Source organism: Falco biarmicus, chromosome Z (genome assembly GCF_023638135.1).
Source record: "Falco biarmicus isolate bFalBia1 chromosome Z, bFalBia1.pri, whole genome shotgun sequence".
NCBI classification, from domain to species: Eukaryota; Metazoa; Chordata; class Aves; order Falconiformes; family Falconidae; genus Falco; species Falco biarmicus.
Window position 1 is genome coordinate 35,240,944 of NC_079311.1, and position 26,965 is coordinate 35,267,908.

The 26,965-nt window shown below is 40.4% G+C and overlaps 1 protein-coding gene across 1 annotated transcript in view; it reads left to right on the forward strand.

The window, feature by feature from the left end:
- Positions 1-1,366: 1,366 nt before the first annotated feature.
- SLC12A2 (solute carrier family 12 member 2) overlaps positions 1,367-26,965 on the forward strand; it is a 59,772-nt gene continuing 34,173 nt past the window's right edge. Inside the window, exons 1-6 of the mRNA XM_056324566.1 lie at positions 1,367-2,065; positions 17,877-17,996; positions 20,009-20,084; positions 20,586-20,681; positions 22,488-22,627; positions 24,190-24,300. Coding sequence (XP_056180541.1) covers positions 1,502-2,065; positions 17,877-17,996; positions 20,009-20,084; positions 20,586-20,681; positions 22,488-22,627; positions 24,190-24,300 — 1,107 coding nt within the window. The 5' untranslated portion in view covers positions 1,367-1,501. The remainder of the gene's footprint in view (positions 2,066-17,876; positions 17,997-20,008; positions 20,085-20,585; positions 20,682-22,487; positions 22,628-24,189; positions 24,301-26,965) is intronic.

Sequence of the window (26,965 nt, forward strand, 5' to 3'; positions counted from 1 at the left end):
AGAATAGGGGTGAGCGGTTGCAACACAGTACACAGAAAAAGCCTTATTACTGACAGAGCTGTATTATGCGAGGAGAAAGTGAGTTTTACAGCACACTCAGAAGAGATCTGGAGGCTGGAAGGTGAAAACAGCCCTCAAACGACCACCTACTTCCGCTCTCCTCATTTAGCCCCCATTCAAGGTACCCGTGGGCAAACAGCCCGGTGCATCCCCAGCACGTACTGGTCCCCGCTCGCTCGCCAGCACACATCTTAACAGCACTCAACGCATCCCAGCCGGACATCCGGACCCCTTACACCCGGACAACGAGCGGCGAGGATCGACACGAGGCGGCTCAAAGCGGGATGGGGGGTTCTGCAGGGCTCCGGGCCGGCGGGCGGGACAGAGCCAGCGCCAGCGGCGGAGGCCCCCGGGCTCCCCGGGCATCGGAGCCCCGCGTCCGCCCAGCCTCCATCCCGCGGACGGCCCCTCACCCGCGGAGCGCCTCGGACAGCAACCGAGGACTAGGAGGACAGCGGGCGCCGCCTCGCCCGCCGTGCGCAGCGCGCCGACCCTGCTGCCGCAACGCCGCAGGCGGGCGGGGGTGCTCGGGCCCCTCCGCGGGGTGCGGGCGGGGACGGAGGGCGCGCGAGCAGCCCCACCGCCCGCGGGGCCGCGCAGCCCCCGCCGCCGGCGCTCCTCTCGCGAGATGTGGGGGCGGCCAGCGGGCTCGCAGGTTTCGACTGGCGGGCGAGCGCCGGGGCGCCGCGGCCCCCCGCCCCTCGGCGGATGCGGCAGCCATAGTGCGGGCGGGGAGGAGCCGCCGCCGCCCTCCCCCTCGCGAGCGCCGCCGGTGGGGCGGAGAGGCGCTCCCGCCGCCGCAGCAGCCGAGAGCGGGCGGAGCCTGGGGACTCAGGCGGCGGCGGTGGGGGTGCCCCGCATCTCGCCTCCGCCCGAGCGGGGGCGGCGGACCGGCGCTGGCTGGCCCGCGTTCAAGTTCCCGCCTCCGCCGAGGGGGGATCAGGTGGAGCGGCGGCGGCGCAGGGTACCGGGGGCCGCTTCCTTCCCGCCCACGCCGCCCCACGCCGGCCGCGGGCTCCGCGCCGCTCCCTCTTGCTGGAGCCCTGGTGGGCTTGCCCGGCGCGGCCGCTCCTCCCCGCGTGGCGCTGTCAGAGCGGCGGGTGGCTCCTTCGTGTAGCGGGCGCGCTGCGGGGGAAGGCGTGCGGGGGCGGGAAGGCGGCGGGGGCGGAGGGAGAGCGCGGCCGGTGCGGGGCGAGAGGGGCGGCGGCGGCGGGGCCAGGTCCCGCTGAGGGGGCGCGCAGGGGGGGCGGTGGCCCCAACGGCATCATCACCTGGCGCTGCGGCGGCGGGGCGGGGCGGGGCGGGGCGGGGCGCGCGCGGCGCTTGCGGCGGGCTGCAGCCCCGGGCGCTGGTTGGCGGTTTAAAGCAGCGGAGCCGCCGCGAGGGGCGTTCAGAGCAGCCCGCGCCGCCGCGCCTAGTGCTCGGTCGCTGAGGGGCAGGCATGGAGGACAAGCCGCAGCAGCTGCCGCCGCCTGGCCTCGCCGCGTCTGCGGGCGAGGAGCGGCGCTCGGAGGACGGCAAACATGCGGCGGGTGGCGGAACCCTGGGCAAGTCGGTGGGGCCCACGCCGAGCCAGAGCCGGTTCCAGGTGGACCTGGTGGCCGAAGGCGCCGGCCGCCAGCCCGAGGAGCCCCGTAAGGCGAGCGGGGAAGGCAGCGCGGCGGGGAAGGGCAGTGAGGAAGCCAAGGGCAGGTTTCGGGTGAACTTCGTGGACCCGTCCGCTGGCGACGACAGCCCCGGCGAGCCGGGGGGCGGCAGCTCGGAAGGCGGCAATGTCAGCTTCCAGAACGGCGGTGACACGGTGCTGAGCGAAGGCAGCCTCCACTCCGGCGGGCACCACCACTACTACTACGACACCCACACCAACACCTACTACCTGCGCACCTTCGGCCACAACACCATGGACGCCGTGCCCCGCATCGACCACTACCGCCACACGGCCGCCGACCTGGGCGAGAAACTCATTCGGCCCAGCCTGGCCGAGCTGCACGATGAGCTGGACAAGGTGAGCGGCCGCCACGTACCTCCCCCCGCCTCCCCGGGCGGCCTTAGCGCCGGGCGGCCCTGGCCCCTGCCTTGTGCCCCCGCCGGGGCCGCGCTCGGCGCCTCCGCGCCTCAGGGCTGGTGGGCAGCGCTGGGAGGGAAGAAGCTAAGAGCTCGCTGAGCCTCGAGGAGGCGCACGCAGTGCGAATGCATCGGGTCAGTAGCGTCTTTATCTTTTTTTTTTAATTTTTTTTTTTTTTATGGCGCAGTGGGGTGGCCCTGTCCATCTCCCCAGATACCGTGGTGAGAGGTAGCTACAGCTGTAGGTCTGCGGGGCAAATGTTTTCTCCGTAGCCGAGAGGGATCTGTTACAGGCGCCGCAGTTTTCCATTTACGGTCCATATCGCCTTCCAACAGATAGGGAATTCGGGGCCTCCGAGAGGTATTAGTCGGGGAAGGGGAATACAAACGTTTGCAGGAGATGCTAGAAAAAAAAAAGAGAAGGATGTCCACGCTTCTAGTAATGACGAGAGGTTTGTTCACTAACTAGCTGAAAACGCATGCAGCTCCCTGTGCACGCAGTGCTGAAGCAAACTAGCCTGTGGCGTGATGCTGAAGGCTGCACAGATACAGCTGAGGCTCCTTCTCCTTAAGGAGCCTTTTTAGTCGTGCTGAGTAGCCCTGCGGGTGAGGGCGTCATGATCAAGGCTTCAAAAAATTTGAAGCTGTGTCTGTCAAGCTTTTTCTGTTTTGGCGTAGTTACCATGTTATTGGAGACGAGTTGCCGTGAAAGGTTGTTTGCATTATAGGCCGCCTTTCTTAAAAGTCAAGCTTTAGCTGAGCCTGGAATTAGTTTAATCACGATCTAAACAAATACATCAAATTATCACGACTAAACTGATGCCAGATCAAACTATTGTAATGCTGCTTTCTTGCAGTTGTGGTAATTGCTTCGTGGTATTTGGCTGTGCTCCAAGAAGTCCGTGTTCTAGTGGGTTTTTCTGCTAGATTAGTGAAATAAAGGAGCACGTGGGCTACATATTAATGAAGTGAAGAATATTCTGTTTCCAGAACTTCTTTCATCTCACCTTTCACTCCTTGTAGGTGGAGTTCAGTGAGAAAATTGATGTTCTTTTGAGACTGTCCTGTTTCATGCCATTATTAGGCAGCTCAGCACCTCTGTACTGTGGAGTTTTTTGGGTAGTGTGGTGATTCTTTTAAGTTTTTTTTTGAAACTGACTTCATCTGATACAAATCATTGTTCGGTGTGCTATAGAGATGCTTACTTGCAACATCTAAGATTAGATATCAAAATAATTACTAACCGTAAGAGCAGATCACTCTTGCCTGTCAGGTCCTTTCCTGATCTAGTTGAATGATGTTCTGTAGTATGAATCTGTATTATTCCTAATCCATCTGATAAGGAATGGAAGTTGGCAATTACTGTCTTGTGCGTGCTATAAATAAACCATGTAATATATGGGAAAATACACTGTTGGGGTTTGTTGTGTTTTTGGGCTTTTTTCTTCTCCCTATTTTCTAACTCTTGGTCCATGATGGGGTGACCAGGTTGTTAGATACTCCGTTGTGTAAGCAGAACATTATTTGAATTTCTAAGTCTGGCAGATAGGTTTTTGGTGTGTTTATATTGCAGCAGTTGAGAAAGCTCTTTATGACGCCATTAAGACAGTTCAGTGTGGAGTCTAACTTATTTTGGAACTATAGTTTCTAAAAGTGTAATTTCCTCATAAAGAAGGAATGTATGGCAAGCAATTTTCTTTTAGCTTGTGGCATAGAAGAGCTGTAGGTGACCTAGTTAAAGGATTATTATCAGAACAGTTTCATTGTGAGCATTAATTAACTCAAATGATCAATTTCTCAAATGTCATAAACTTGTTCTGCAGTGTGTATAGCTGTCTACATTAATTATCTTTTTAAAGTCATGTCCTGTCTGCTGTGTTGTCCTTCACCACCCCCCCCCCCCCCGCCCCCCCCAAAAAAGGGTGGGAATTAAAATATGCAATTTCAGTTACATTTGATACTATACTTAAGTATTAATCTCTAAAGCTGTAATGGTATATACTTCAGAAGTTAAGTTGAAGTTCTGCATAGTAAATCATCTGTTCTGTCGCAGGATGTTTAATTTCCAAAGTAATTAATGTGTTGGCAAGCATTTAGGCTTATATGAACAAGGAAAACAATGATTTTCACTTCAGATTTAGCAAAACAGTTTGCAAGATAAACTTGAACAAAAATATTTTTAATAAGGGTGTGTTGTGCATACTAATAGCATTGGATACCTACCTTTTTTTTTCAGTCTCTGGAGTGTAAAATGTACCACGTCTGTGATTATGTACTTGATTTCTCACACAGAGTGCTGATAACTTTTAAATCATGATGGTGCCATACTTTCATATGGAAGATGTTCACAAACTTACTATGCTTTTTTCACTGTGTTTCAGGGAGCTTATTGTCTCAGTTCCCAGAGAGTCAGCAGGAACTGAAGGCAGACAGTAATTATCTCTAGTGTTGAATAATACTATGCATTAAAGTATTTCACTGATTTTTTTTTTTAAGAACTAGAAAAGTTAAGCTTGCCCTTTAGCTAGCTTTCTTCTAACTTGTACAGCATCTATGTCAAAGATGCAGTAGGGCAGCTGGTATAAACATCCTAGTGCAAATTTTATGTAATTGGTACTATGTAAAGACCTATTGTTATGCCCCTGCTTCTTGACCCAGCACATCAAATTTGACAGTTACTTGGTGTAAGACTGATCCAAAAATGTGTTCACCATCAGTGTGGTTCACTGTATTGAATGTAATAATTTCATCTCATGGTTAGTTTGTGCTTTTTTTCCCCTTTTAAAAGGTAAATAAATGTTGTGAGGCAGTGTTACAGTAATGTTGATGCTAGTGCCAATTATAGACCATATTTTTTCCTTTGTTTTGTTTACAAGATTCATATGTCTAACTCTACTAAATACTGTTCTCACAGAAAAGCACTGTTGGAAGGTGTGCTGTTTGAAGAAGGTGCACATGCATGTGCAGAAGGTCTACCTTTTGACAAGAGTTTGTCTTGTCCTGGTAGGATAGGTGTCTTCACCACCTCAGGTTTCATGTGGTTGTTCCAGCAGTGGCTTTTCTGGTAGAAAAGAAAGGGATTGTTCTTGAAACTGGTTGTGGAAACATAGCTGGGTGATTCTTAGTAGTCTGAAGTGGATGAATTGCATACTGCTGATCTTCATCTGTCATGTTAAATTTCAAGTGAGGAATCTTGCCTTCATATAGCATTGGCTGCAGATGGTCAAAGTGATCAATCAGTTGCTTACCTAATTGGTGTGCATTAACTTTACCCAGCTTCAGAGGGATGACAGAGGGAATTTGGTGATGCTATTACAATTGTTAATCTTGTAGGTTAGGTGATGTTTTGCAGGAGCATTAGTCTCCAGAGATGTAGTGGTGAGAAGATAGCTATTAATAAAGAAGTGGGAGGGGAAACAGCATACCACAGTGTTTGGGTTTTTGTTGCAGTGGTGACCTCTGACCTCTGGAGGGGGGGAACCCTGCCTTCAGAGAGTAGGAAGATTAAAAGTGTCCTAGCTTTTCTTATTTTCTTTTTTCTATCTTACAGTTTAGGAATGTATGCTTTGCCTAGGTTAGCTACATCTGCAAGTAAAGCTATAGCCTGTAAAAGACATTGTATTTGTCTTCATGTGTTCCTCAACGTGTGCTATAATGTGTGGACTTTATGGTTCTGGAAGGTGAATATTTTTTAAGTATTCAGAATTGGACTGTGTTTTAGTAATCTACCACTATCCATTAACTTAAAATTTTTCTGTATAGCATTGCTTTAATCGGGGAGCTTATTTTTATGGAAGAATAAACTTCACAGTATGAAGATTCTGATTTGAGATGTCCTTTGTGCAGTCATATACGGCTGTGATAAACAGCTGTTGTGTGAACCATGCCCTCTACTGGTAGCTTTGTTCTGTTGTTTGTTAAATACAGAGTACTCGTTGATTCCCTTGACAGACTAGAAGGTAGTGATCTCGGAGGAAGATTTTTACACCACCCTCACCCTCCCAGCCCAAATTAAAAAACAAAGCAGAAAAACCCCCGGAGGCAGTTAAAAGACAAGTGTGCTGTGCTTCCTCCCACATAGAAATCTATGCAGTTCTCTGAATGTGGAGACAGCAGTAAGAAAGAAGGCCTTATGAATAGTCTCAATGCAGGATTCAAGAGGTTTTGTTTGTTTTTGCTTGAGTTGAGTGATTTTTGTAAACTACCTTTTTGGCTTTGATTTGTATTTTCTTGAACATTGCAGTTGTTCCTGTTATGTGATAAAATGTTTAACTTAAGCACAGTGACAAGGCTGAGCTGGCACTGCTTTTTAACAAAGAATGCATTGTCTCTTAAACAACTGCTGCACCTCTAACATTTGAGGTTTTATTTGGTTTGTGTTTTGGTTTTTTTCTTGTTCTTGGTTTGTGTCTGCTTAGCCTGTAAAGAAAAGAGCTCAGCTAAAGATGATTCTAGGCTAGCAAGTTAGCTGACCATCTTATGTAAGATTTGCTTTATGAACTCCTTCCTCCCCTCTGCTGGAAGACTGAGACCCTCTTGCATATAGTTGATTATTATACTACCTTGCTGAATCTTGCTTACAGTCAGGAGGTCTCTTAGTTCTTGAGTTAGTGTGATTTAATTTGGATATCTGCTTTTCCTTTTTGCTCTCTTTTATGTTTGTAAGCAGAACTTGAATTTTCTTTCTGAACTTTGTTGTACTAAATTAAAACAAAAGAAACTCTTCTAGCCTTGGTCTCTGTGTTCTTGGACATCCTAGAAGCCTTTACTTTGTAACTGTTCTCATTTGTCACTTTTGAAAAACAGTGATCTCAATGCACCTGTACTCAGATGAGGCTTTACTAGCATCATGCAGAATGATCTTTTTACACTTTTTCAGTCTCTGTGGAGAGTCCTCACTTTGCTTATTCTGACACCCAACTTAATTACCTCCATCTTCATCTAGGGGAAAAAACCCATACTGCTGTATTTGCAGAAATACAAAATACAAATTCTGGAGGTCTAGTATGATTTAAGGACCATGTGTATTTTTTAATTTTACATTGCTTGGGGTGTGAATCTCTCTTATCTGATCTTTGTGGTAAGTCTTTAGTCCAAAACACCTGTTAATACCGGAACTCGTGGAACTGTCTCCAGCAAACTGCAATAACTGTTTTAGTACTTAGGTTTTGCTTTGTTCCATGGAAATTACTTGAGTGCTGTTAACAGTTTGACAGCACAGGTGTGGGCTGCTGCTGACGGGTAAGTTTTTGTGCTGTCTCTTATGGTGATGTTTGTCTTTTTGGGTTGGATCTGGGAACAAACCTGATTCACAGAAGTCAAACACTGCCCCCACCTGCAAGATCTTGCACTGGTGAGTGTGGTCCCTTATCCAATACACCAGTGGTCTCCACAGTCTTTTGACTGCACACTCATATCAGTAAAAATTTCTGAGCATACACCCTTAATATACATTTTTTTACTTAAAAATTAATACTACTGTACTGTTACTTATGATACAAAATAAAAATTAAAGGATGAGATGAAGATGAAATACTTCCAGAAATCATTTGTACTTTATTGATGCTACACAAAATATTTTCTTCCCAAACTTACAGTGGATTTTTGTGTACCCCTTGGAGTCTGCTGCAATGCACTGTGAACCCCTTGAGTACCTACATTAGAAGCAAAGGCATTGTAATTTGCTGGAAGAGAGCAGCTAGGAAGGGAAGGAAGGAGGTAGTGCCTGTTCAGAAGAGCTTGTGGGTTTTTTAGTAGCTGGTACATTGTCAGTATCAATGACTAGTTCAAGACCAGAACCTGAAAGCATAGCAGTAACTCATTAAGTTCTCTCTAGCTGGGCAGCTTATCTTTCAGCATAAGCTATTTCAGAACCCGTTAAAGAAGGTGGTGCAGAATGAATCTTCAGATAGAAATTTTCCATTTTGGTAGTGTATTTGATTGGACCTCAAATAACTTCCATTCTTGCAGAGGAGGAGGTTGACAAGATCAATATCTTGGGAGTAATTCAAACCAGCATACTGCATTTTCTGTCGCATCCTTAAGATTTTTTCCTGAAAAAAACCCATATAATGTTCATACATGAAGAACTTCCAACCCATTCCCCACCCCCTTTCTTGGTGTAGGTAATAGTCACAATTTGCTCACTTCTAAGACTTTTTTAAAAGAATTGACATACTTTCCAAAATAATGAAAGGCATATGGTTCTATCTAGTTCTTGCAGCTTGAGTGCATGGAATGTCTTTGATTTATTTCTACGCTTGAGCATGCTGCTGAGGTCTGATAATCTTACAGAAATTTCTTGTTATGTATAAAAACTACCTTAGATGTGTTATCTGTGTCTAATCAAGTGAACTGAGTTAAAGATATGGTGATTAAAAAAAGTTTTAAATTCCACTTTAACAAGGAAGCTTTTCTCTTGCATCTTCATTTTGCTAGTTAGCTTTCTTCAAACGAACTGCTTCTATTTCAGATTACGCAGTTGGGTTTTTTTAATTCGAAGAGAATAGCAAAGTCTTTCAGCAGTGAATAGACTGATGCTAGGTTAATTTTTCAACTTAGTCCAAGGGTTTAGTCCTAAGATTGTTCTGAGTGATACTGCTCTTGAGGTGGAAGCATTTTGGCAGCTCTAGCTTTAATGTACAAGTAAGTGCTGTGCTGCGTGAATGTACCAGCTCTGATCAGAGCTCAGGGGCTGTACCTGTAGTTTCATGGCATGATGTTAAGTATCAGGAGTACTTAATTGATATTTAAGACTTATTTTGGTGGGCTGTTTAGTCTATTGTGAGACAGTAGGTTAAATGTAATTTTTCATGAACTTCCTACAGTTAGAACTAGGCTTCTAATTAAAATGAAAAGTTTTATGAAGGGTAGGGCTGCGTAGTATGGTACACTTGCTCCCCATCCTCCACCTCTTGAATAGAAAGTGCAGCATTCTGTTTTGCAGAAGTAGATGGAAGTATTCTTGCTCTTAACACCTTTCAGCTTTCATGTTAGTCTTTTTTTCAGGTACAGCATAGAAGACAACTTGGGAATTTGCTGTTTTAAACAAAGTTCTTGAGCAAGACTGAAATGAATTTTTTTGTACTTACATACAGAACATCATATTTCTTGGACTATACCTGAATATGCAAAACTGCTATGCAAGGTGTTTGCTAATAGGATTTAATTCAGCTCTTATGCAATCAAATGCTGCATCTGCTTAATTCTAGAGAAGAAAATTTTATTAAACAGTTAAAAGGTCTGTAACCATTAGAGATGCATCAGGGTTATGTTTTTCAAGTAATCAAGTGAAAACTACCGGAGTTCCAAGCCTGGGTCTGTTTTCCTTAGAAGTGTGATTTCTCTTCTTATGCCGATGAATATCAAGAGGAATGACAAGTCTGTGTGCAGTAATGAATAACTAAGTTGGTAATTATTCACAGTACAATGGTTCTTCTGGAAAGGATGAAATACATTGTTGCAGTAGGGAAACTAGTAGTTTGATTCCAGAGAAGGCAAGAGAGGAGTGACCCAACAAAAGCAGAACTGAGGTGTAGTCTTGAGGTGTGAAGCAGATAATGTATATTTCTTCCTCTTGAGCTGTATGGATTGGTTGTGCCTATGCTTGTGCAGGAAGCCATGCCTTCTTTTTTGTGACTAGAAGGTAAGTGCAATTTCCTGTTAAGTAGAAGTGGAGAGATTGGTGAAGGAAGTTTTTGGTTGTTGTGTTGTGGGTTTTGTTTGTGTTTTGGTTTTTTTGTTTTTTTTTGTTTTGTTTTTTTTATGGTGGCAGACCATATTACTGTTCCTTGACAGGAAGGTCTCACTTTGCCTACAATATTTCTGGGAGTGCAGAACATAAGCATTGTGGGTCTGCCATGGTGCAACCACACTGCATAGCTGCTGAACAGAGGTCTTCTCATTTGTCTGTAATTCCCATGATCAGCTTGCCCAGAGTGTTTGTATTGTCCTGTGTTTGTAGAGGGATGTATGAACCGAGATGTGAAGATAGAGGAAGTTTTCTTTATCTTAATACTTCTGCAGAATGCTTGTTTAAGTAATGTAATTTTTTTCTCCATACAAAAACTATTTATATGACAGATAGGATACTGCTGTTGCATAGCTGCAGATGTCAAAAATACTTAGCTGCCATGTCACTTGTAAAAACTACTTGAAAGGATTCCATCTGGTCACACCATACTGGCTGCAGGCTTTCAAATCTCAGCCTTTGCATGGTTATCTAGACTTCAGTGCTTTCCTCTGGAACTTTTCTTATGTAAATATGGCTAGTCCTTCTCTGTTAGGAATGCAAATATCAGAATCTGAACTTCCTGTGCTGATGTTAGGACACCTAGATCAAATGGTGTTGACACAGTTTCCAGAGGAACTGATTAGTAATCTACCTTGAGAGAGACCTTATTCTGACAGGATGCTTAGGAAAGCATTGAAACTTTTCATTTGCTTATAAAGGGCTGTAAACTCAAAACACCTGGTGATGCAGTAGAGAAAGCAGGTAGAAAAGAAGGAATGACATCCCGCTTGGAATATTACACGGTGTTCTGATGCCTGGATTTCTTAAGTGACATAAGTTGGTGTCTCTGGAATACTGCTATGACAATCAAGTTCACGAAGATCACTATTTTCACAAATTGAAGCACACTTTAAATATGGGCAGTTTTGCTGTTGCTGCATATTTGAATTGATACCAGATCTTTTCCTTCAAGCAATCCCAGACTGCAATTTGTATCTATCACATAGTCCATAGCCTCCATGTGGTTAGTAAGCTTAGGGATCAGTAAAAAAACATGTATGTGACATGTTAAGCAGTGGTGAGCTTTATAAACAAGGTTCCTGTCTATTTTGCGTAAGTATACCACAGTGCAAGAACTCCTGAACTGAAATCAATTTCCTGTTTCTTAATTTAACAACCTTGTTAGCCTGGTTAGTGCATCATACTACTTCTAAGAGTTGGGGGGAAGAATGGATGAAAAGTTTGAAAGAATTAAAGTAAAAAGGGCTTTTAAAATCAGAATGTATAAATACACACACAAAATACTGCTTAATATTTCTCTGTTAAAAGCACTATTGAGTTGCAAGACAATGAAATACAAGCTGATGGCAGAGATGTAGCTGGCTAATTCTTCAGTTGACATGTTAATTGTAACTATAAATTTATTTTGTTTAAAATTGTTCTGCTGTAATCAAAATACAACATACTTTAATTTCAGCTTAAGATAACATTAACATTCAGTGTTTGATGCAATCTCTTTTAAAATCTCTGGAAGTGGATGCCAAAAGCATTTGTCGCTATATTTTAAAATTTGTAATTGTAGATAAGGTAGTATAGCCAAACCACTTAAGTTTTGGTCTCTTGGCTGCAAACCTCAAAAGGCTTTCCTTTGTGGTGATTAACAAATGGTTGAAGTTTGTTCATGTTTAATTCCAAGGAATCCTGAACTTTAAGAACAGGTCATGTTTTATCTGGGTAATATGCGTCCTGTTGCTATATGTAACTTCTGGGTGCCATTTAACAAGTTAGTAGGGTGTTTTTTTTAGATTTGTGGCTGCAGTATCTTTACAGTCCTATATAGTAGCAGCATTTTACATGTGCCTCAAACAAGGGGTGGGAATTAAAAATTCTATTAGCAAATTTGCTAATTTGTTCCTGGTTTAAAACCAAGCAGTCAAGTACCTAAGATGGCTGCTGAATTTTCTGAACTGCTGTCAACAGCTAGTCATTGCACAGTGACTAGCAGTGTTTCCTGAAGGTGCGTGGTTTTAAAGTTTGTTTTTTAAAGAAGGTACTAAGAAAGTGTTCAGGCAGATGGACATGTCTTGAACAGGTCTTCTGCTATGTTTTCTTTTGCATGTGCTACCTGACTGGGTATTTCCCATTGGCAGCAATACTAATAACTTAAGTTTCCCATTTAACTCCTGAAGAACCTGAATCTGTTTTGCTAGCTTGGCAAATCTATTTTTAACTAAAGAATTACCAAAATTTTGTAAACTATTCAAAGTGTCTGTGGAAGCTACTTTTCAGTAGCAATCTTTAAGTGAAGGGTAACTGTTCACTCGGATTATCACCCTGTTTGCAGTACTGAAGATTTAGACTATTGCATCTGTTGGTAAGATGTAAAATGGTGATGTAATTAAGTTGTAGAACTCTTTAAGAATTTGCACTTCCACTGCTCTCTCAGCAGGAGGGCTATTATGATGCATTAATCGAGAGCTGGGCACACGTTCTTAGATAACCATATCGCCATCCTTATCGCAGCAGAGGAGTGGTGAGGAAGAACTGGAACTACATGCAATATTAAGTTCAAATCTACTAGAGATCTGATTTTTTTTCTCTTGGTTTACTCATTACATAACTATTTTCCTGGGTTTATAATACTTTCTCTTCAACTGTTAACTGTGTAAAAAGGTGATAATTTTCTCAGACTGTTTAGGGTACGCCAGAAAAAAGAATTCTTCTAAGAGTAGTGACAGAATTAGACATCATATGGGTTTTTCCCTTATTACTTTGCTTTTATAGGCATTGAGTTTCAGTTCTGTTATTTCCAGTTCCTAGGTATAACAAGATTTTTCTGCATTGTTTGATAGGTCTAAGTAGAAAATAGCCTTTCTTGAGAAGTAACTGTTTCACTAGGTTTTGGATATTAATATTTACTGTATATTCTGGGGTTTTAATGGGAAGGAGGCTTAGGTAAATTCATTGTGGCATAAATGAAAGTAATGCAGGTATCTGAACAAAGCTTTAGGGTTAACACTTCTGGAACAGATCAGTATGAAGCAGAAAATTGCTATTTGTCAACATCGGTATTGCTAGTGTCGCTAGCTCACAAAACAGGCTGTCCATGCCAGTACTGACTGTTGAGAGAGTGCTATGTGGAGTAAGGTATCTTGAAAGTAATTACCAACAACGTGCACTGCCTTCTGAAGCTGTTTACTTCCCTTAAAAAAACCACTTGGAAACTCTCAGACCTGGCAGAGGTGTTTTTCAAACTTGGTATTAAAAACTCCCTGATTTGCTGTTAGTTTACAGGGCAAAGTTAACAGCAGTATCTCAGCCATTTTGAACAGTGGTTGATTGGAAAAATGGTTACAAACAGCAGTCAGTGTCACCAGATCAGGTCAAAGACTGGTAAGAACTTATTTTTCTTCTTGCATATTTAAATACTGAAATAGTTTATACTCTGTCAGACAACCAAATTTGAGACTTCTGTTGATAAAGTGTTAATCGCAGGACTCCATGTCTGTGGACAGCAATGTGCTTAAAAACATTCTATAAAGATTGAGACATTTTGGAAAGGAAACACAGTGCTCTTGGTTTCTTTCATCACTGGTTAGATAAAAGCATTAAAGCATAAACCCTTAGGCACAAACTGGGAATTTTATGACTGCAAATGTTAGCATACTGCAAAAGCAGTGTTTAATGAACAGATGTTTGATAAAGTTTAGTGTCCTACAGTCGGCGTTTAATAGCTGGATTATTCTTTGCAGTATAGTATCACACTTAAATGTATTTGTACCAGTACAAACTGCAGAAGTTGTCACTGTTGCATCAGAGGTAAACACCTATGTTGGCAGAATTATTCTGTCTGGTTATGCTATGCATACAGTATATCTAGCACTTAAACCTTTTAATCAGATCATTAGAAATGTCACAGGTGAGGTGGAAGAATCCAAAAGTTCCCTCCAGAGGGAATGTGGAAGACTTGCTCATCAGAGTAATGGCATTTGGAAGGGCTAGCTTAAGAAATTAGTTACTGCTTGGGACAGGTCAAATTGGGCAGACCGCTGTGGTCAGCCTGAAGAAGAAACATTTAGTCTTAGATAAAAACTTGGTGGTTAACCTGTCCTTTACTGGGGGCTTCCATGTTGTGATACTTGAAAAGAAGCAACAGCAGAATTCATGTGTTTATTCTGGTACCACCTCATACAGTTCTACAGAGCTGAAGTATGTTGCCTTTAAGATGGGATCTAGGTAAGTTCACCACAATGTGCTGCATGACATACACTGCTATCAAGAACTCTGGGTAAAACTAAATAGCAGTTTTACCAATGAGAAACTTTTCCATGCACCAGTGTATTTCAAGCCGTGTGTGAAAAATCTCAGATCTCTTTGGGCTAATAAGTCTTTTCTCATTACTAATCCACTTCTAATAAATGTGGAGGCTATTCACAATTGCCACAAATAACTTATTGTTGTGATCCAGTACTGGAGATGAAATAGTAGATTATCTGTACTCAGTGCATTGTGATACAGCAATGGAAATTTCTGTGTAGGAGCAGAATTTAACTGTTGCTGGCCAGATTTCTATGGGTTTGATAGAATTGTCAACATGTAAATGTATTTTATTTTTCCTTTTAACAGTGGAAGTCAACATCATAACTGTGAGTGTTCTTTGGACTGATTAGATAAAAGACACTATTTTGATTAAGAAGTTGTGTTAATAAGAACATTTCTGATCTGAAATGCTAAAACCTTCTCATTTCTTTCTCCTTTTGTTATACCCCCTCCAAATCCACAGTGTTAGTGTGTTCTACTGTTTAAGAAGGTCTTACCGAATTTGTTGTAAAATAGGGCTAGTGCTTTTTTTTTCCCCATTCAGTATGTGACTTAAGTAGAAGCATTGTTTCCTCATGAGCACAAGCATGAAAAATAATACGCGTGGTTAATTTACAGCTGAGAACATGGTGCTTTCTTAATCTTGCATTAAAAGGCTGAACTTGGAGTCTGGTGCAGTGGAAATCTTTTGTGCCCACGCTTTGTAATATATGTTCTCACTGGGTGCTTTATTGGGCACCCAGTAGCACTGATAACCAGCAATAACCTTTCAGTTATTACATTTTGCATGTGCTTCATTAATATTTTCCTTAGAAATATTGCATAGTGTGGAGAGACAAGTCATACAGAACAAAACTTTCTTGTGTTTGTAGTGTGCATATCTTGGAGCTGATCTGGTAACTGATAACAGCTTGCAGCTGATATTTTGAGTTATCTCCTTCCCAGAAAACAACAGGCTGAGATATGGGCTTGTTTGAGCACTATAATAACATGCATAGCTATCACATGATGGTTGAGGTTGAAAGTGACCTCTGGAGGTCATCTTGTCAATGTGTGCAGGTTCTACCAATACCTGGCCAGCCCTCGTCATAAACTGAAGAATATAGTTGTCTCTTACACTGGATGCCAGGATATTTTCCACCTTCTTGTAAAACGTAAATGTGCAATAAATGAAAACTTAAGACTTGTTTTTTAAAAAAAAGTAAGCATTGTGACTCAGTATTACAGGTTTCACTGCTTTAGTTGCATATAATGTTTCAATATTATAGGACATGAAGATGCTGCTTTCTTCTAGCCCTTTCTTGATCCTCCCTGACCAGTCTTCAGAGAACAGTTTTACTGTTTCTTATTAGACATGACATGCCTTTTTGTAATACCAGAAGATGTTACCAAATTGGCAGTTTTCCTGGCCAAAGCATAAAAACTGCTTAGATAATATAAATGTGAATCCCTTTATTTCATACTGTAGAATTGTTTGTTGCAAATATAATTCAATGCTTTACTGTTGGAAATAAGAATGGATTTTTATATGAAGGAATAATAACAGTTACACTATTGCATGCTTGACTGGAGGCTTTGTTGTCATGGTTGTGAACATGTTCATTTCTGTCCTTTGTTTAAATGTAATTTTTTTCCTTTTTTCCTCCCCAATTCTGAAGGGGTGGGGAAGAAGCAGTGAGAAACTTCTGCAAAGTACTGCTCGACACAGCAGAATCTCTGGTGAGGGAGATGTTAATACCTAGAAAGAGTTTTGACATTTATTCCTGCATTTCTAGGAAAGTCATCTGAAGGGCAAGTACTCGAGGGTATAGGAGCAGGACAGTATGTAGGCCTGTTCTTTGCTGTTGTGAGCTTCAGGTGTGTCCCAGGTTGGGTGAGGAGCCTGATCAGATGGCTTTCCATTTCCTCAGTGACTGCTTATGCAGGTCAGCATAGGCTCAGCAAATGAGTGGCTTGTAGCTGTATATATGCAATTAAAAATAGTTTATTATTGTTCTGCTTCTTGACATAAGAGATGCTAGAGATAATTATGTGTAAACTCTTAAATGTAGAAGCATGTTAATTCTCCTTTTGGTCCTCACTGTTCTTACCACTCTAAATAGATAACACACCACTACTTCCTTGATTTAATTTAAGCTTGAGTGCCTGAATGCAGGTAGTCAGCAAATCAATAGATTGATCAGGTCAAGGGCTGTGCACATCTTCCAACAAGTTACAGGCATTAGTTCTATTTAGAAGAACTGCAGTTCAGTAAACTGGGTCATTCCCAGTTAATGTTTCTTTTTGTCCTCTTGTTTAATGTATACAATACATTATATATATATAACACATATAAAAATACATATATACATGTAACATACATTTTTTTTTTTTTTAATTCCTTCCGGAGACAAGAAAACCTACTAAAGAAAGATGTCTGTTAAAGATAATGATCTGGAAAGTGATCATGATTCTGCCTGCTGGTGGAAAGCTTACACCATAGGGGATCTCCAGATGTGTTGCAAGTACGCCTGTTATTATGAGTGTTTCATAATGTAGAATTGGTGAGAGAAGCATGGGCATCAATCTGTGCTAATGACCTTTGGATAAGGTTGACAGTGTTTTATTATTTTTTTCATTTGATTGGTATGTTTTCTGCTGATTGCAAGGGGATATGGATGAAACACTTTGTAAGTGACAGTTCTGTAAATTTTTCCTCTGGAGTTCGTGCTGATGGTCAAGCACAAATACTGCTTGAGCTGTTTTGTTGAATAGTATTCTTTGAATGGTATTCAGGGTCTTTCTAGTATATTCAGTCTTTTTGCCTTGGATGGCATACTTGCTTAGAGTGCTTCCTGCAGGTTTCTTACAGCAAATGTAGGAAATGTTTGAGTTAAATGTTCAGGTGTTTGCCTGGCTTGGCAAAACAAAACTGCCTCTTGGAAAAGCAAGCATGCAACAAATATTTGTATATACACGTATATTTTTAATATATATAAAAACTTAAGATTTCTTCATTGTAAGGCTCAGAGTTGAATTGTAAAGAAAAGCCACAAGATGGTCTTAGTCCATGGGAGTGATGTTTTTTGCATCTGTCATCTTTCCCTTTTAAACAAGGAAGAATGTCTGGGAAGAGACTTTTCTTTCTTCTCCCTCCAATGCCACTCTCCCACCTTTCTTTTTAACAGCATCACCTTACAATGAATAGTAGAATAGTTTACAGGGAAGTGAATAATTTATTTCTTGAAAAATTGATCAAATGGCAGCTAAGTCTGAACAACAGAAAATGCTATAGTTGAGACCAGTAACTTGTGGTAGAACAGTGTAGGCTTTCAGATTAAGAAGGAAACTTCCTGTGCTGTAGAAGTTGCTGCATTTGAAATCTCATAGCTCTTTTTCTAAAAGACCAGGTGTTTGTTTCTTTGGGCTGCGGGACTGATTCTTAAAAATATTTATTATTCTGAGTGCTAACAGTTTACTCTAACTGAAGCGGAATACCTAAATTGTCTGCGTAAATTGGTTTTTTATTGCTTAAAATCTGAGAAATGTGCCTCATGCAAGAAACATAAAGGAAAAGCTTAAAACATCTGTCATGTCATTCTTTAACTTTTCTGTTTGCAGGAGTAGACAGGTTTTTTTTGCAACATAAGTATCAAAGACCCTTTCTACTCTGTTAATCACAGAAAAGATAATTTAAAATTATATGTTCTTTTTTCCCAAGGAGCCCTTTGAAGATGGCTATGCGAATGGTGATGAAGGCACACCAGCTGGGGAGGCAGCTGTAACTTACATACCTGATAGCAAAGGAGTGGTCAAATTTGGCTGGATAAAAGGTGTATTGGTAAGTCTGATGTATTGTACTTCAGTTTCTTACAGATACAATCTTTCTAATAACCCCTTTTGAGAGGGATTGTGATAGTACTGTATAAGTAAAAGGTTATATGAACAAGAGATGTGAAAAATGCCATGATTTTAGGAAGGATTGCTCTTACTTGTACTGAACTTTAAGGAAGTAATTACTTCAGGACTTCAGGTTTTGAAGGGATCATGGTTTCTTAGCACAGGTTTTATAGTTTCAAAGGTACATAATTTCCAAGGAAAAAGATCATGAAAGTGTTCATATGTAGTAGAAAAACTACATATGAATCTGAAGTGAGAAGGACAAATGCAAATAGAGAGGGTACACTTCATGTGTGTTTTCTTTGGATCTGTAGAGTTTGGGACAGGAGTGTTGAAAAACTTGATATTTATTTTTTAGAGAAGCAGAAAACAGTGTGTTGAGGAGAGTGCCTACCTGTATATGGCAAAACTTTTCCAGGATTAAATACTTAAGTTTTGTGGAATCTGTTACAAAAAGTCACATTCTTGTAAGCTTTGGAAGCCTCAACACTAAATACAATATAGTCATGGTGGAAAATACTGACTCTGTCCCTATTTGGAGTAGTGAAATATAAAGGTGACATGAATTTTATTACAGGTGCATATTAATTCATTTTCAGTATTTTGGCAAAGGGAAGCCATGATTAATACTTAATTTCCAAAGTGATAACAAGAATTTATACTGGTGGCTACAAATGCAACAATAGGTTAAAAGATGCACTTGAGCATTCAAAATGCCTAACGTTACTTCAGCAGGGTTCCACTATGTATTAGCAGACTTCCTTACAACTCTGGAAGTAGCCATATCCTTTCCCTTGGGAGAAGGAAAGTGCCTGTGGTAGCTGTGAAACGGGTATTACAGACATCTGTTGATGTACCACAACCAAGGACAGAGTTGTTTATTTTTAAAGCAGGTATAAAGCTGACTTTGAATTTCTCTAAACCCAAATTCTGTGTTGGACTATTTTTGTAAGCAACAATTCTAAGTATTAAAGAGTTATGGGATAAATGTTGCTGACCACTTTCTTCTAAAGTCTATTTAAAAGTTTCAAGGTGGATGATCTCCTTTTTAGTGGTTTGAAAGTTGCAGTTAGTACTTCCTAGTAGGCATAAACCACTGGGTGAGTATTTTCATCTCGGGTGATTTACACTTTGCAAAAGAATTTTAAGTCTCTAAAAACTTTTTACTTTTGTGGTTTGGTGGTCCTTGTCTCCTTTCTAGTCCTAATGACCAGCTAAACTTTTTGTAGAAGTGGTACCATACTCTTTAGGTAAGGACGTCCTAAGACCTGCTGTTAGACTGTCTAAATTCTGTACAATGCAAACTCCATTTTATTGGGAACTAAGAGTTTAAAATACAAGGATTAAAAAAAAAACCCCACAAACTCACCCCTACCTACCCCACCCCCCCATCCTGTTGGTGTGCAATTGTGTTGTAAGATAGAAAAGTTCTAGGACTGGGAAGTTGTGGGGTGTTTTGTCTTGTTGGGAGTTGTTTTGTTTTTGTGGTGGTTTTTTTTTTTCAAATTAAATTATTTAGTATGTTACTGCTTTAGTGCATTTTTGTGGGAGAGATTCATGGGAGCTCTGAACTCAGTTGTAGACCTCAGATTCATTGTAGACCTCACAACCTTGTTTTTAGTCATGTGTTCTGCAGTACAGATTTTGCATCTGAAAGGTTGGTGTCTAAATTTTTATTGTTTGGTTAAGACATACTACATAAGTCAGATACTGAAGTTCTGTAAGCTTATGCTCAAGGTACTTCAAGGTTTTATTCATATTTAGATTTCCTTTTATTTTTTTAATCGAACCTAAACTTGTCTAATTAGAAAAATGTATTCTTGTAAAATAATTTGAAAAGTAGCAAACAAAGACTGCAAGATAATTTCAACAACGTTAAAAACTGAAATGAATTAGTGGAAATAACTGCAAGTGTAAGACCTAACCTATGTAAAAATTCTGTTTTATTTCTAGGTAAGATGTATGTTAAATATTTGGGGTGTGATGCTTTTCATCAGACTGTCATGGATTGTTGGACAAGCTGGGATTGGTATGTGTACTAATGGTATAATTTTATTTCAGTGACTTTTAAATGTCATCCAAAAGAGGTGTTGATCCTGAGCTTACACTTTAAGTGGGGGTAGAAAATGACCTTAATATTACCAGTTTTTAAGGTAAGCTACCCTTTCCAAAACTTTAAGCAGTAAGTTACTTAGACTTTTTCATTTAGCTGTAAGGTATGTAATTTAACATTGACGTTGGTAAGTCTTCAGTGAACTGTAGAGAGAAACTTTTGAACTCTGGTTATTAAAATCCACATATAGACTGTGTAGCATATAAACAGTTTTCTTCAAAGGCTTAACTTACTATTAGACTACAGGAAATCTCTTTATCTGCAAAAGGCATGTGTTTCCTTGAAGCTCTAGGATACAGTTTTGTCCTGGCCAATTAAAGAGAACATTTATCCAGTTTTGTGAATTTGTTGTATTTGCAAGACTAATTCTTGTACATTTTAATACTTCCACCTTTTTTCCCCTCTTTTTTTCAAAAGGTCTGTCTGTCTTGGTTATTGGAATGGCCACTGTTGTGACAACTATTACAGGACTGTCTACTTCAGCAATAGCAACAAATGGGTTTGTAAGAGGAGGTAAACCTACTTCCATAAAGCTTTCATCACTCTGAAGCATACACCTTAAGGATGGAACCTCTTCATTTTTTTTTACATTTTTTTTAGCATCAGGGAAAAAAGTATGGATGAAATGTAGGGAAGAGTTAGTTTTCTGAGAAGCAGTGTCTTCCCTATGTTCCGTATTTGACTAAGCAGCCGTGTAATTAGTGAAAAGTAAATAATTAGCCTGCTAATTTGATTTGACTACCGACTTGCTTTTCCACTGTGGAAAAAACATTATCTAGTCTTAATTTCCAGAATACAGACGTTTTGAGACACACATACCCAGGAGTGAATAGGGTCGTAATATTCTCCTGCATTTGCACAGGTTGGTTAAGAGTGTGCATGTGTGCTTGTATGTGTTCATGTCCTGAAGTAAAACTTGATAATGAAAAAATACACCCTGTAAAGTATAAGCTATATCTTATGACAGCATACAGAAGGACATGTTCTATTGTTACTTTTTTCACACAAAAGAAATTCTCCACACTCATGATTATCTCCAGTTCTTGAGGGTGATAGTTTTCATTTGCTTTCATGGTTTATGTGCTGTTATCAGCAATTCCTGCAAAATAAGTGTTGGTGCCTTTGACATGCTCAAACTGCTTCAATGACATTTATGAGACTAGTAGTAGTAGAAAATGTGGTGGAATTAAAATAGCAGCTTAAAAAGTTCTCTTGATGAAGAATGAAGAGAAACCTCTCACTATTGCTAAGTAAACTTCCAATGAGAAGGTTCGGCTATGACTCTTAGCATTATGTCAAGCTTAGTTTCTAGATGCCCTTTCTTTTTCTAAATTGCATTATGCATATTGTATTTTCCTGCTCTTATGAGAGGTTTTCTTTGAGTCACTCTTGCAAAATAATACTTAATTAGAAAATTTGAATTGCTGAATGGATAAAACTTTAGAATAAAACCATAGTTGTTCCTATGAAAATCTTGCATTACAGTAATATTTTTCTTATGTTAACATTCTCATTTGCATAGTATGTCAGAGCTGGGTACTTACATACGTTTTGCACAAAAACTGTAATGCAGTAATTTAAGGATTTTGTGTTGCAAATTTTTAATGTGCACTAAATTATTTCAGATGGAGCTGGAGGACTTGTTTCTTCTACAAAGCCTAGTCTTTAACTGGAAGAGTGTGCCTTCACTACTTTTAAAAATTTTACTCTTTTCTAATGCTATAGATACTCAGTTTTCAAATTGTCATATGTGGAGTTCGAGGTCTTGTATCTGTCAAGCTCAAAATTAAAAAGAGTAGGCTCTGAAAAATAGAGTGATTGTTTTGAGAGTCCCACAGGGAACAGAAAATTCCCTTAACAACAGAACTCTAAGAAATGGGTTGTGGAGCTTCGGAACTTGAATGGGTTTATTACAGTCTGTTACGCCCATTTCTTGAGCTATAGCTAATAAAAATGTGTAATAGTAGAACTATGCACAAATGCTTTGAGTAGTTTGAAATAAGAAAAAAAACCAGTAATACTGGTGCTTGTTTTTTACAATTTGTTTTTTAACCATAGGTTGCATAGCTAAGTAATATGATGTGGTACATGTGTCAGGTGATTATTTCCAACTGGTGTATTTTCTTAAAAACTTGAAACATATTGCTGAAACTTCAGCATGCCTGTCCCTCAAATACTGAGTTTTTGGTTATTTTCTAATACATTAGGGAAGATAGACACAAGAATGAATAGCGCTTTGTTTGTGTAAACTTTAAATTGCTGATTACTATTCTTAGGCTGTATTGTGTAGTAGTGTTTTTTCTTTTTCTTTTGTTTCAGGAGGAGCATATTACTTAATTTCCAGAAGTCTGGGCCCAGAGTTTGGTGGTGCCATAGGTCTGATTTTTGCATTTGCCAATGCTGTTGCAGTAGCAATGTATGTTGTTGGCTTTGCAGAAACAGTTGTGGAGCTGCTCAAGGTATATGGATGATAGTGGTTATATTAATTATACTGTCCTTTATGCAAGTTTGAGCTGTCATATCTAGTGATAGTGTGTTGGGTTGGAGGGGACCTATAAAGGTCATCTAGTCCAACCCCCAACAATGAGCAAGGACATCTTCAACTAGATGAGGTTGCTCAAAGCCCCATCTAACCTGACCTTGAATGTCTCTAGGGATGGGGCATCTACAACATCCCAGGGCAACCTGTTCCAGTGTTTCATCACCCTCAGTGTAAAAAAAAAATTTTTCTTACATCTAATCTGACTCTCACCTCTTCAGTTTAGAGCCGTTATCCTCATCCTGTTGCTGCAAGCCCTGTCAAAAAGTCTGCCCCCATCTTTAAGCCCCCTGTAAGTACTGAAAAGCTGCAGTAAGGGCTCCCTTGACTCTTGCCTTCTCCAGACTGAACAACCACAACTCTCTGTCTGTCCTTATAAGAGTTCCATCTGTCTGATTTTTTTGTGGCTGCTCCAGCAGCTCCTTGTCTGTCTTATACTTGGGACCCAAGACCTGGATGCAGTACTCCAGGTAGGGCTCACCAGAGCACAGTAAAGGGGCAGAATCGCCTCCCTGAAACTGCTGGCCATACTTCTTTTGATGCAGTCCGGGATACAGTTAGTGTTCTGGACTGCAGGTGGACATAGTCAGTTCTTGTCCAGCTTTTCATCCACCACTACCCGCAAACCCATTTGGCAGGGCTGCTCTCAATCCCTTCATCCCCCAGCCTGCATTGATACAGGAGGTTGCTCTGACCAGTTCAAAGACGTGGAATGAGAGACAAGGTTATTACTGATATATCAGTAAAATGCTACTGTGATTTGGTAGCTTTCTGGTAAAAAAACAAAGTGGCTTTGGTTCAAGTGGAAACTTCCCACACTGGTTATCTCCCTGAACAAATAAAATGTGTAATTTCTGGTAAAGTCCAAGCTAGCTGCTGAGAAGTCTCGCAGTAGAGATACATGACACAGAATTGTAACTTGTTGATGCTGAGATTCTTCTTAGCAAATTGTTCCTTATAAGTGACAGTTGTTTATATTAAAGCTTATGTTCAAAGGAGTTCTGCTTATTAAAAACAATTCCTTATACTCAATCAAATACTGTTTGTCTGTGGGATTTTTTATTAAATGTAATATTGAGAACAGTAAAACCACACTTTTTGTAGATGGGAAGAAGTTTGGAATGCATTAAAAGAATTAAGAGTAACAGTGAACAAGTGTAACACATGTATAGGTCCAAAGTGGTAGCAGTTGCCTTGCTGATTAATTATTTCTCTGGCAGTTGAAGACAGACCATTCTGTCTGGAGATGGGCTGTGAATAGGAATGATCATTTCCCTTTAGATCTGAATAGAATCCTTCCATTAAGATATGGTGATTTAAAAGAAGGCAGAAAACAAATTACTTGTGCCCATACAGGAATTTAAAATGAGTAAATTTGTGGTATAGAGGTTAACTCTGTTAATAAATTACAGTCAATAAAATGCTGTCTGCAGTAGAGAATATAAATAATTGATAAAATACATGACTTTGTTTTTTTGATAGGAAAACGGCACATTGATGGTTGATGAAATGAATGATATCAGAATCATAGGGGCTATCACAGTAGTTATATTGCTGGGCATTTCCGTTGCTGGAATGGAATGGGAAGCAAAAGTAAGGAACTTGCCTTCTTTCATTTTCTGTTTCATAATTCTGATTCCATTTTCTACCTCAGCTGTTTTATTTATTTTTAATGTATTTAATGAACTCAGTATTGCATGTATGGTATGTTAGAAGTCAGTCAGTGGGCAGTTCTTATGTAATAGCTCTCTGTCTAGCACTAGCATGTGCAGGTCTGGACAACATTTCAGACCTTAAATTGCATTTTTCCACTGGAAGCTTAAGTATCTATGAACTTAAACATCATGAAACTGTCAAGTACGTTAGTGGTATTACTTTTTCTTGTGCTGTAGTTGCCCAGAGGAGGGTAGGAGCATTAATATGGGAATTTTCACTCACTGGGAGCTTCATATGAGCTCCATGGATGGAAAATACACGGCTGGAGCTGAAGCCAATTTAAAGTTGTGTAGTTTCTGCTAACTCAAAACCAATGTTCTTACTTTCCCTTCCACTCTCTTCTGGTGTTGTTTTCACTTGGAAACAGATTGAGGACAGCTGTGAACATGGGTGGTGATGAGTAGAAGGGGGAACCTACTTTACTCATTTTGCTATGGCTGCATGATCTTAGGTCAATTCTGAACGTGGAAACAAACACACATAGATCCAAGGATACCTTAATACAGAGGTTGCCTTACTAGTTTACACTGCCTAGTAACACAGAGCAGAAGTCTTTTACTGAATATGTGTCTGTAGTGTGCTCAAAAATAGAAGAGCCTCGTTTGGTCTCCCTTCACATTTGATACTTGGTTCACTGTAGCTTCTTTTTTATGCAGTGAGAGGCAACTGAAGGCACTTTTTCATGAAAAAGTGCTGTAGCAGTTTCTTATGCTCCTGCATCAGGATGATAATGATACTCATAATTTACATGAGAGAGGGTTTTGCCTCATCATTGTTTTCAGCCCTAGATGCAGGGCTTGCAGAAAAAGTAAGTGAAGATCAAGTGCATTACTTGACTCTACCACAGGAAGAAGAGAATCTACAGGAATTTACTTTGGCATGTACTTTTAAATCAAACAGCACACTTCAGGAAAAATATTTTTACTTTTCTCAGGAAGTCCCTCACTGTCTGAAACTTCAGTTTGTAATGGTATCTTTTGAACAGTACTGGCCTTCTTTAATCTCAACTGTTTAGTTTTTCCTTGGAATGAAGCAGTTATTAACCCTCTGGCTGCTGTCACTGAAAGTCACAAGAAATATCTTGCTTTTGCTCTTGTAGCATGAGCAATTGTGTAAGGATAGCTTGCATAGAAATCCCTCTGTTGTTTAATGTTTCTCTATTGGACCTGAACTGTGGTATCACTGCAGTGATATACTCTACTAGGAAGTAAGGTATCTTTCAAAAATCCTGTGTTCAGTACAAAAGCATCAAGGCTTGTTGGCTTTGTTTCTGCATTGTGGAAGAAGGCAGGTAGGAGCAATGGTAAGCAACTGAACCTGTTGAACAAGCACTGCATGTAGGTTAACATGCAGCTTAGCATAGCAAACACTTTAATCAAGAAGGAAGTATTAGTATCTGTGATGTTCTGTGTCTTCCCCATGACTTACAAGAATGCCTTGGAAAACAGGACAAGGGGATCTATAATAATACCTTTGAAATAGATCTAAAACATCTTAAGAGAGAATGGGATTCTGAGGAAGCCTACTTAAAAAATGGCTTTTCAGAGTTTGTGCTGTTTTACCACTCAACTCCTTGTGTTGAAGTCTTAAAAGCCCGTCCTTTCAGACTTTTGAATTTAAGGAAGATACTCAGAAAATTCTTTTAGCTTCAGGGAGAAGTCTAGGTTTCTTACTGGATAAATGCACTTGTGGCAATTGCTCTGTGATAACTTCACGTTGAAGTCTCTGGGCTTACTGAAGACTTCTGTAAGTACCTAGCTGCATCCTTACACCTCTCATCTATTTTCCAGCCTTAGCAAAAGAGCAATCTAAATATGATGCACGAACTAGTCTCTTCAGGTAGTCTTCTAACTCTGCTCTTGGCTGTCGTGCCCTGTCTATCACTGTTGGTACCCCGTTATCTTCTGAGGCAGTGTGTTTCCAGTTTCAGTTCAGTCAGCAAGGCTATAGTGTTACTCCATTTTAAGTTCTGATCTAAGGCCTGGGAAAAAAATCACATTGTGAATAGCTTCCACCAAGCCACTGGCATATGCTTTTGTAAGGAATCAAGTAACACAAAAGATAACGGGGCAGTGTGATTGCTTATATAAATATAAAATCTGAACCATCTCTTCAATGCCTGGATTTATCTTTGGTTACACTTTGGAGGTGTTGGATGGTTTAAAGTACAAAGTGTCTGGTTTATAATGGTTTTATTGAACAATGGCTAAAAATCTGTTGTAATGAAAAAAAGTATCAAGAGAACTAGAAATTAACAAGTAACTGTGGTATTGAATATGTGCAATTGAATTTCATACGTAAGGGTTGAGCATATGAGAATGTAACAAAATAATCTAGTCCACTGCCTCAAATAGCAAACAAAAGCAGTTTGACTCAAACAAAGTGTTATGAGCATGGTTAATAAGAGAATACTCCTAGCATCTGTGTGCATTTAGCTCTTTTTCTTGTGGACTTCTTCAGTCTACTCATAGCCATTACTTCTGGAAGGCTTATAGGGAAAAAATGGTTCATTTAAGTATTTTTTCTTTAGAAGTATAACTCT